The sequence below is a fragment of the Perissodus microlepis genome, chromosome 6 (assembly GCF_051167445.1).
Source record: "Perissodus microlepis isolate ML-2025 ecotype Zambia chromosome 6, ASM5116744v1, whole genome shotgun sequence".
Taxonomy (NCBI): Eukaryota; Metazoa; Chordata; class Actinopteri; order Cichliformes; family Cichlidae; genus Perissodus; species Perissodus microlepis.
In genome coordinates, this window is record NC_140466.1 from 8,899,328 (window position 1) to 8,909,854 (window position 10,527).

The 10,527-nt window shown below is 38.4% G+C and overlaps 1 protein-coding gene across 2 annotated transcripts; it reads right to left on the reverse strand.

Moving 5' to 3' along the window:
• Positions 1–2: 2 nt before the first annotated feature.
• On the reverse strand, positions 3–6,562 carry taf5 (TAF5 RNA polymerase II, TATA box binding protein (TBP)-associated factor). 2 transcript variants are annotated; one of them, XM_084930540.1, is made up of 11 exons: positions 6,138–6,562; positions 4,430–4,655; positions 4,020–4,335; positions 3,632–3,795; positions 3,344–3,479; positions 2,864–2,984; positions 2,658–2,787; positions 1,288–1,452; positions 960–1,137; positions 623–800; positions 3–499 (listed from the first exon to the last, which is right to left on the reverse strand). In XM_084930540.1, the coding sequence occupies exons 1-11, from the start codon at positions 6,556–6,558 to the stop codon at positions 285–287; spliced, it is 2,250 nt and encodes a 749-aa protein (XP_084786666.1). In that variant the 5' UTR covers positions 6,559–6,562; the 3' UTR covers positions 3–284. The 2 variants fall into 2 exon arrangements, with proteins under 2 accessions (XP_084786666.1, XP_084786665.1); XM_084930539.1 differs by having other exon boundaries at positions 4,430–4,658.
• Positions 6,563–10,527: the final 3,965 nt, after the last annotated feature.

Genomic DNA, 10,527 nt, shown 5'->3' on the forward strand with positions numbered 1-10,527 from the left:
CATAGAAAACACTTTTCTTTATTTACAGTGTGCACCAGTATAAAAGACTATAGTACAGAAATGTCAGCCATGTATTCAGTAAGGCTGTACTCAACACAACGACTTAAACATACAGTCCTCTGTTTGGCTCTCATAGTTGGCTAACCTAATTTGTTATGCTAGCCAAATGTAAACTGATAAATAGTTATTTTCACTGTGCCATAACCTTCCTCAGTTACTTCTGGCAGTCAGAGTTTTGCATAATTTCTAGCTTCCATTGATTATGTTCTCAGAGGGAAATAGTCTCAAGGATTGAAGGCTCCAGCAGCCAGAAGCAGGTTCCTCCGGGTGAAGTGAAGGTGTATAACAGGTGTTGATTTAGTCGTGTAGGTGCCTAGCAGAAGCTCCTGGGAGTTATCTTGTAAATGGATGTGTCCCGTAGCTGCCGTGAAGTCATCTGTTTCCAAGTCATCGAATGCTTTCATTGCATCCCACAGGCGAACCGTGTTGTCCATAGAACCTAGAAAACGTTACACTTTGTCACTCCGGCTATAGTGCATTTTTGAGCCGTGATCATGTCATATAATTTTTGTTTGAGGTTAATCGCTTGATGGAAAAGTATGAAGAAAATTGGCACACTCACCGGAAGCAAGGATTTCACCATCCCTGCTGAACCTGAGGGAATAGATGGTATCTGTGTGGCCCTTGAGCTCTCCCACCATCAATCCATGGCCAATGTCCCACAGGAGGACTCTGCCATCAGTGGCCCCTGATGCCAAAAACTTCCCATTGGGGGAAAAAGCGAGTGAATGGATGGGACCCTGGGAGATGACATTAAAATATTAGACTCACAGATGTTTAAACAGCATTTACTATTTCTAGCTGTGCTGCACTATACATCATTACATGAACAATTATGCACATTTCAATATAATATGACTAAAATGACATTTTCTAAATGATGTCTGTTGAACTCTAACCTTATGACCAGTGAAGATGCGCACACAATTTCCACTTAGGACGTCCCACACGCGGATGGTACGGTCAGATGATCCTGTGGCCACATAATTCGAGTTTGGGTGAAAACGAGTGCAAGTGATGTCAGCCAGGTGACCAGAAAATATCCGCAGAGGCTGGTAGTGATCTGTCGCCCACAGTCTGTTTTTAAAAAAAAAAAAAAAAAAAAAAAAAGAGCAGAAGGTGGACCAATGAAAATCACCTGTAGAAGGAGCCAATGTGGATCAACAACAACATGATGTTCCAATATGCTATCACACAATGACCAAAACAAGGTCTGAAGTTTCTTACCGGGCTACCCTGTCATGTCCTCCAGACACAAAATAGTAGCCATAGGGGGAAAACTGCGTGTCCCACACTGGGTAGTTGTGCCCTTTGTAGGCCACCAGACAGGTAAACGTTAGGAGACTCCATAACCTCACTGTACCATCTTCTGAACTGGACAACAAGTAGTTTCTGAAAAGAGAGAAACATTTTCATGTTATGGTTATTGAAAATGAAAAAAATTAAAAAATGGTTTGATGTAAATGAGTTATCACTGAATTTGGAAAAAACAAAGTTTATGATATTCGGAAACCGTGTAAAGGAGGAAGAGATAGTATTATCTATAGAGGGAGTATTAATTGAAAGAGTGACAGAATTCCGTTTTCTGGGTGTAATAGTGGATGACAAGTTAACATGGAAATCACATATTGAACATGTTAAAAAAAAGTTGGCTAAAAGTATTTATATCCTGGGTAATGTTAGATATATATTAGATTACAAGACAATGAGAATATTATATTTTTCATTGTTTCTACCCTATCTGAGCTATTGTGTTGAAGTATGGGGGAATACATACGTGACTAATACGAAACCATTATATTTATTACAGAAGAGAGCGCTTCGAATTATGCATAATGTTAAATATAAAGAACGCACTAATAATTTGTTTAGAAAATCGAAATTGTTAAAACTAGAAGACATAGTGAAATTACAGACTTTAACTATTATGTTTAGGGCGAAAAATAAAACACTACCTCTTAAGTTACAAAGTTTATTTGTATTGTGTTCAGAAAATGGGGACGGCAGAAGGAAGTTTTATTTTAAGCACCGGTTTGCTCGAACCACACAAAGGCAAATGTGTCCAACAGTCATAGGCATAAGAAACTGGAATTCTCTCAGTGATCATCTTAAGTGTTGTATAAATGTTTCTCAATTTAAAATCTGCTATAAGAATAAAATGATAAACCAATATGAAGAAGTTGAAAAGAATAGAATTTAATTGTAGAAAAATGATCCTTTTAGTTTGATATTTAGTGGTATTGCTCATTGTTGAGTATATTGTTCTGTTTGCTTTGTTTTGTTTTGTTATGTGCAGAAAATTGTCATAGTGTAATTTTGGTTGCCTACTTGTATTATCACAGATAGGGGGCAGGTATCAATAAGAATTTATTCTTCTTCCTGCTCCTTTTCATGCATGGAAACAGTGTTACTTTAATTGAAAGGAAGGTTGTGTATGGGAATGCATTACTGCTGTACCATGTGTGAAACAAAAAAAAATAATAAAAATAAAATATACAGCTTGATCTGTTGTATAAATAAATAAATAGTGTAATTTTTAAAGGATTTAACAAAAAACATGTAATCTCCATTATCGTCAGGTGGACGAGTGGCTCTACCTGTCCGGGCTGAAGCTGATGCCATACACTGGTCCACTGTGTCCATACATTATCTTTGATTCGCTGGCCGTCTTCTCATCCATGATCCTTTCCAGCACATCGTCTGACTCTTTGTCAATCAAGTTCAAGTCTTGAAAGAAAATAGGAAAAAATTCAAGGGCAATGTTTTAGAAAAGTAAAGATGTTGTCAGTATAAAATAGTGTACCTGCTGCAGACTTGACTTTGCGGAGCTTTTTCGGTGTGACACTCCACACTCGTACTGTGGAGTCAGCAAAGCCTCCTGCGATCAGGCTGGAGTCATCAGTGAAGTCCACTGCAGTCAGACCCTTAAGAAAATAAATACAATTAATTTATGTCATAGTTTTCACTGCTTCAATGCACAATCATTAGAGGTATGACAATTCTGAAACTACGACCGATATCATATCCAAACACCCACAATCAGAATGCAATCCTACATATTTCCCTACACCGGAAACATAATGAGGTTTTTTTGTTTTTTAAATTCATCACTCATGAACAAGGTGTGGGATAAAATTATTTTTTCCCCATTTTTATTTGTCCCCTCTATAGGAAAACATAAGTCAACTGAAACTATGGCCAAAAAAATAGGTATTGACTAACCATCGTTTTGGAGAACTGCTGCTGCTCTGGCAAACAAATTAAATGCATCATAAAGCTTTACCTGGTATGCATTGAGAAAAGTGTAGAAGCAGACAGAGGGGAGGTTATCTGATCCTAGACGAATCCTTTTCGTGGCCTCCTTCATGTACATGATCTTGTCCAGCTTGTCTGAGTCTTTGAGTTCTGGCAGGGGTATCCTAAATAAGACAGATTTTATCAGACCTCTTTCTGTGTTGGTTCAAAAAGCATGACTTTGACGTTCAAAATATATCTGACCAAGAAGATTAGATTAGCCTCTACAGTAGTGTGCAACAAACACACAGTACAGTACTGTGTAAACAATCCCTACCTATTCTGTGAAGGAGCATTTGGATCCTGCTTTTTGCTCTTGGAGCCCATGCTGTCCTTTTTTGGCTTCTTCTTCTTGGGTTTACCCTCCTCATTCTCTGCCTCCTCATCCTCATCATCAAGGGGCAGCTCAATTTCTGGTTCCTTCAGCAATCCATAGTAAACCTTCACATGGTGAGTGACAAAGGAAAAAGGACATGTCATTTCAAAGGTTTTGGTATATAAGTGTAAAGAAACATGGAAAGAAGACAGAAGTAATTGCTCAAACTGGTGGCAGATACATGTGAGGCTATCTTAATTTTCAAAAGCTACTGGATGCCCTCAGTATAGGGTCAAGGGTTCAAAATTCAAGTTGTCAAACGTCCAAATGTGTGGTGTATAAATCCAACCTTAGTTTTATTGGCTTCACGCTTGGCCTCTCCTGCCAAGCTGCCAGACATTGCATCTATCTGGCTCTTGCTGCGTGGCATGCCATCAAAGATATCAATGTAGAGGTGCTCTTGGATAATATTCCAGATCTGGTTGTTCTGACGCTCCTGCAGGTGTCTCTTCAGCAACTGATAGGAGTCGCGGGAGATACGCAGGACAAACTTGCTGGTGCGGAAGTCCAACAAAGTCTCGTTGCCTCTCATGTGCTCCTTCTTGGTCAAGCCAGATAAAACGCGCAAGTCCTCTTCATAGTAGCACTCCTGGTCCCCACTGAACCTGAGAGGGAGGTGAACATAAAGAAATAAAGTTATTAAGGTGCATGGAAAATGGAGTGTGGTTGATATTTGGAATAATGTACAATTAGACTCACTTTTCAAAGAAGGCCTTAGCCTCACTTTCATGGTTGTTGTACACCAGCTCCAGATACATGTGGACAAAAAGTGGGTAGAAGACCTGGGACAGTTCAGCTCTGTGACAGTCCAATACTGTTTCTATGAACTTTTTGAGGTCACTGTAGTAGACCTCATAAAGAGTTGGATCTCCCTGCTGGCTGTAAGCTGACAGTACCACACGGACATCTGGCTGGTCCTCTGCAACTGCTGATGAAAAAGTCCCAATGAGATGGGTTGTATTAGCAGTGTGTTGGTTGTATCCATGTGGGAAAAATCCTTTTTAAGATTACCTAAACTGTCAATGTAACTACAAAGTAAATACAACTTTGCCTTTTTTAAGACTTATTTTTTACCAACAATGCACCACCAATGCTCCGAGGTCAATGATCCCACTTTATACTGGTGATTGCTTTTTAACTGACTGATAATATTAAAAACATTAAAAAAAATCCATCCTCCTTTTCTCCTGTGTCATCTGACTAGTCGCCCAAATAGAATGTCTTGCATGATTTTTGCATTCCATATCCTAAAGCTTTGCACATTTTATTCCACAACCCCTTTATTTTATGACAAGACCAAAATACATGTGCACAATTCTACATCAATTTGTCCACACAGTCTCCAGCATGCAGCATTCCTCCAAGTTTTTGAAGCTTAAGAAAACAACAACAAAACAGATCATGTTAAATTCATGTTAAATTCTCTCTATATCCTGGAGTTAGTGGCCATGCACTGTGTTTTAAAAATTAAAGTTCCTTCTTAAATTTGTTCCTTCTTTTCTTTTATCCTATTTGTCTTTAATATACAGAAAGGAGGTCTTTCTGCATGACCTTAAATCTCTGTACAAAGCAGAGATTTCTCTGCATTTTCTTCTGAAATACCTCAATAATCTCATTTTATTTGATCAGTTTTAACCTCCTTCTCACAATAATACCTTACTTATCTTAGGTATCAAAATTGTTCATCTTCACCTAATTCTAATTTTTCCTTCAGTCTTTCAAAACCCAACATATTTTTCCCCCTTAAACATTGTGCATATTGCTGCGATGCCTTTATTTGCCCAGTGCTTGAACTTTCTATCATGCATGCCAGGTATAAATCTCGAGTTTGATGCGAACCACCATAAAAATTCCGTTTCCAAACTTTTCGATTTTGCAGTGTATCCATCCCATCACCAATATATCAAAAGTCTGATTGATACAATTTGATGCTTGGTAAAACTAAACCTTCTTTTTCTTTAAAGAACTGCAGAGTTTGTATCTGACCCTGGGTTTCTTTCCACCGCATATAAACTCAAGTTTGCCTCCTTTTTTTTAACTTTAAAGGGTATGATCAGTTAATAACAATATATTTAGCTGTTTTACTTTCTATTTGCAATTAGACTTTCACATCATACACGGCATATTATTACTGGTATCATCACATTAAAAACACATTATCACTGCAATCGCTTCACTGAATGAACACGAAGTAACGCTGCCGTAAAACGTAAAGCTATATAAACTTCGAATATGTTAGTACTCGAAGTTAACACACCCTGTAGTAAAGAAGTGCTTAACTCTTAGCGCTCTGAGCATTATCCCTAACTGATACCACTACATTAGGCTGTTGTGTCAAACTCGTGGTTGATCAGGAGATGTTTGTTAAGTGTTTCATACATAAAAGCGGCAGCCGACTGTACTGTACCTTTCGTTGGCGCCTGGGCTCCGGCGGAGGATGATCCGGTAACTCGGCTCAGAAGAGAGCTCACATCCCCGCCTTCTAAGTCCACAATACCTGCAGCACCTCCCGATCCTGCCCCGGCCGATTCAGTTGCCTTCGGGTCCAGTGAATTTTCCGGTAATCCCGCCTCACGACGCAAAATCTCAACGGACTCGATGAGTTTGTTCTTTTTGAGGAATTGCAGGACTGCCAGCAATGTCTGCTGGTCCTCCGGGGTAACCGCGGCTGTTTGTTTGTTGCTTCCAGTCGAAGAGCCGGAGCCGGGAGACGCAGAGAGCACTCTACCATCGTTAGCATTGTTATTTCCAAAGCCATCGGTTGATGGTTCTGTTTTAATGTCTGTTTCTATGTCAGCGTCGCTCATACCACCTTGTACGGCCGCCATTTTCAGAATGAATTGCGCATGTGCGACGTAAATCAACGGAAAACACTAACCGTACAAGACCAAGACATATGATTGGTTCTTACCAGTGAGCGTGGTGTTACAGAAGTCCCGCCCTTCGAGTGAGTGTAGTGTAGCGGTTTACGCATTAGGGAGCGGAAGGTCGCCGGTTCGATTTCAGCTCGAGATGAAAAACTGTTTTGAGGTTTGCGTTTGGAACGGCAGCTGATGTCAAAAGTCTGCCGAATCAAACATATGGAATTACCTGCTGTGGCAACGCCCACTTCATAACTTGATGCTATAATAATATAAATATCAATATAAATATCTAATTGTACCCCAGCATAAAGACTGCATTCACAAGTGCATAGGTTTCACCAGAGAATTGTTATGTGTATAGAGTGACAAAATAATCAGTACTTTGTTTTGCCAAAGACGTATCTATACCTATCTATCTTAATAATAATAATAATAATAATTATATATATATATATATATATATATATATATATATATATATATATATATATATATATATACACACACACAACTAATGATCTATATATTGTTTTATAAGAACAGCTGTCTAAATTTCAAAGACACTATGTAATTTATATCAAAGACAAGCATTTGATCCCCACATGAAAACCTAGAAAAAATAAAGTTGTGCATGATTTAATCTTACAATCCAATTTATATCATTTTTTACCAGTTGGTGGCACTTTGTTCCCACACAACAGCTGGCCAGCGTCCCAGCCACCTCCTTGGACAATGTGTTGCTGCTATGAATACAATCTGGTATTCTTTTTAATATATAAAACATTGGTGAATGAAAACAAAGTGAAAATTACTTTGCAAATTTCTACGTCATCTCCTCAGTTATACTGTTAATATAGATGTTTGTTGATACATCAATCTTCTGCACCTTTACATTATCTTATGGTCCATCTGCCGCTTTTATTGACATACAATATTTTATGAGTCTTCAGAAAATGTGTGACACAGTAAGATGAGGTATAAGTAGCATTTTCATAATAAGTGACAACTTGTACCACTGAGGAAACACAAGAAGGACAGTAACTGTGTACGAGTATGAGTGGTGTTTTCTTTGCATTCTGCTGAGTCCGAATTTTTGTCCGAACAAGACAGCTTGAGCGAACAGTCTGTCAATACATTCATGTACAGCTGACTGTGCATCTTTTGAGGCAGTTAATTTGTTTTTATTTCAAGGAGCCTGTCAGTAAAAAATTAGAACTTGATCTTGTTTCATTGTGTCTCTGCTGGAAATAGTGCAAAAATCTGTATTTGTTTGTTTTTTTATTTGACTCCACCCTCAAGTATAATACATGTACTGTAAATACAATAATACTGAGTTCTAACAAAAAATTAACACAAACATATACTTGCAGCCTATTATTGAGTATAGCTCCGGCTGTAACTGATCTCCACCTTATAAACCTGTTTAATGCATTCTCGACATTAAGACTTTGATAACTCAGCAGCAGGTTCAGCACGCAGGCTACAGTCGATTTTAAAGACTGGGACAAAAGAAGGGTTCACGGCACAAGAAGCGTTGTATAACACTGCGGCTATGTTGCTCCTCGTGGAGGACAGATGGGGGTGGGGTTGGCTGGTGAAAGTGGGAGACATACATGTGAACACCAGCAGCTCAGGGTGTGGTCATCAGCGCAGGGCCATTGTAAAGCTGCTAATTAGAGAGAAAATCCATTCCTTTCTGTGGTGTAAAGATAACAACATTACTTTGTATGCTGACATATTTTTGTTTTCATTTTCACTTTAAAACATGTCAGACTGAAGGTTTTTGATCTGTAAGTGACTCCTTCATATAGCAAGTTACAAAGCGCCTGATTACTTATGCGCAACCATATGGCTTAAATTTCCAGTGCCTGCGTGTCTATAAAGGAAACAGCGGCATGTGCTTTTGTACTTGTATTGAATCCCTACAGTTTGTGGTTGTGCTTTTTTCCTTTTTTCCTTTTTGAAATGACAGAATAATAGTTCTACTAGGATTAATGTGATCTGAATGAAAATCAAATTAGGATTTGTAAAAAGTAATAACGAGAGAAATCTCCTCTAGCTGTTTTGATGCTTCATTATTCTTTACAGATGTCGACACCGATACGATTACATGAGGTTTATTCGTCTAAAAGTGGCTATTATGGTAAACTGTCTCTGAAATAGGTACGATATGTCACCTAACATTACTTTTATGCTCACACAGTGAAGCATAACAGAATTTGTCTTCACTATGACAACTGTTTTACTGCAAAATAAATGCATTTATATTGCCTTTGTCTACCTCTTGTGTTATTTAGCGAAACATAATATGAGTAAAAAAGGTTTAGTAGTGTTTATCAGTCTGTGTTTACTCATTAAAAATGTTTTCATGCTCATTTCCAGTTTATTTTGTATAAGTTTCAGTGTTATTTTTATTTTCTGTTGTTTTAATAATAATGGCGTTATTTGTCAGATTGTACGATTTAAGAAATTCAGAACACTACTATCGTACAACACAGCAATACTGATATTTGACATAGTCATGTAGGTATCCCTGCCTCAGTAAATAAGTGTACCAAAGCCTACCAGTTGTCAAAAATGTCCCATATGTTGTCAGTTTAGTATAAATTTTTAAGTGCAAAATATCAACTAACGCTTTTTCACATCTAGTTCTAGTTTTTACCTCATAAAAATCACCCTGGTGAGGATACCTGAAACAGTTCTAAACAAAGAAGCTTCTTGTGTTTCCATTATTTTCCACGTGTCAGTGTTTCACAGCATGATCTTTTTGTGCCCCGCCCTGATCCACATGAACCTCAGTTCCCCAGTGCTGCCAGGCTAGCAAATGCAGCTGGGGATAGGAAGCCACTTGTTTTCTTGTCCACTTTTCCCTTTTTAAAATTTTATTTTAATGACTTAAATGACCACATTCGAGTAAAAAACCCACTTTTCAAGCCATTCGTTTGATTAAGTGGTCTTTTCTTCATCTTATGTGAAGCTGCTCTAGAGCTCTTTGCAGTGATAATGAAATGGGTGAGTGAGGTGAAAAGAGACGCGTGTTCAGTCTCATCCTCTCTTCACACCTCAGTGATGACTTTGCTCAGTTCTCTCTCTCACTTTCTCTCTCTCGCCATAGTGTGTGTGTGCTGTGCTGGTGTGTATGCTGGAGGACTCTTCCACCATCCCCAGTTTCTCTGTCACGAGGCAGCAGGGTGTGGCTTCCCCCAACAGGGACAGGTTTTCTGGAGCGAACACAGACCCTCAAAGAAAAAGCGACTGTTTCATGTGCTCTTTAAAGTCTGATATTCACACTGCTTTAGTGCCACGATATACTATTTGAATTAAAAAGCTTACCATAAAATCTAGTCAGTTGTAGCATTTAGCAATATCTATGCTGTATTTCATCATTATTTCGACTGCTCTGGTTTTCTCTACTTGCTATAAATCCTTACATTTCTATGGCACTAATAAGCGGAGTGCTGATACGACTGACATGCATCAGTGAGTTAAATTAAAAGGGTGTTGGAGTGTGTTTGCATGGTTACTGCACAGAAACAGAAGATGTGCTTTATGTTTATATAACCCAATAAAACTGGGGAGGGTGTTGGGGGGGGTGTTTGATGTGATAATTACAATTGGTGTCACCAGCAAATTCGAAAAAAAATCTGCAGGTTTGCAGGTTCAGTGATGGTGTTAGCAGATGAAAGTTTCTGTCACATTTGATTTATATTAATTTATTCCAAAAAAAGATTTATGGCAAAGGTCATCATTAAAAAGGCATTCACTTTGCAGGGAAGTGTGTATGTGTATGTGCATGTTCATGCGATGCAGTCCTGCAAGTGCAGAGAGGGGTGAGGCAGATTTCTAATCACTTTATTTCTTTTCTTTTTTTTGTGTTTGTTTCATTTCAGTGGATGTGTGTGGAGGATATCTGTTTCTTGAGATTTAGTTAAA

Excerpts from the sequence above, each read along its gene's own strand:
- taf5 (XM_084930539.1), bottom strand. The coding sequence starts at position 6,558 with ATGGCGGCCGTACAAGGTGGTATGAGCGACGCTGACATAGAAACAGAC. Across the intron at positions 3,480-3,631 it reads AATGCTCCTTCACAGAATAG|GATACCCCTGCCAGAACTCA; the intron begins GTAGGGATTGTT and ends TGTCTTATTTAG. Across the intron at positions 1,138-1,287 it reads GGACATGACAGGGTAGCCCG|ACTGTGGGCGACAGATCACT; the intron begins GTAAGAAACTTC and ends TTTTAAAAACAG.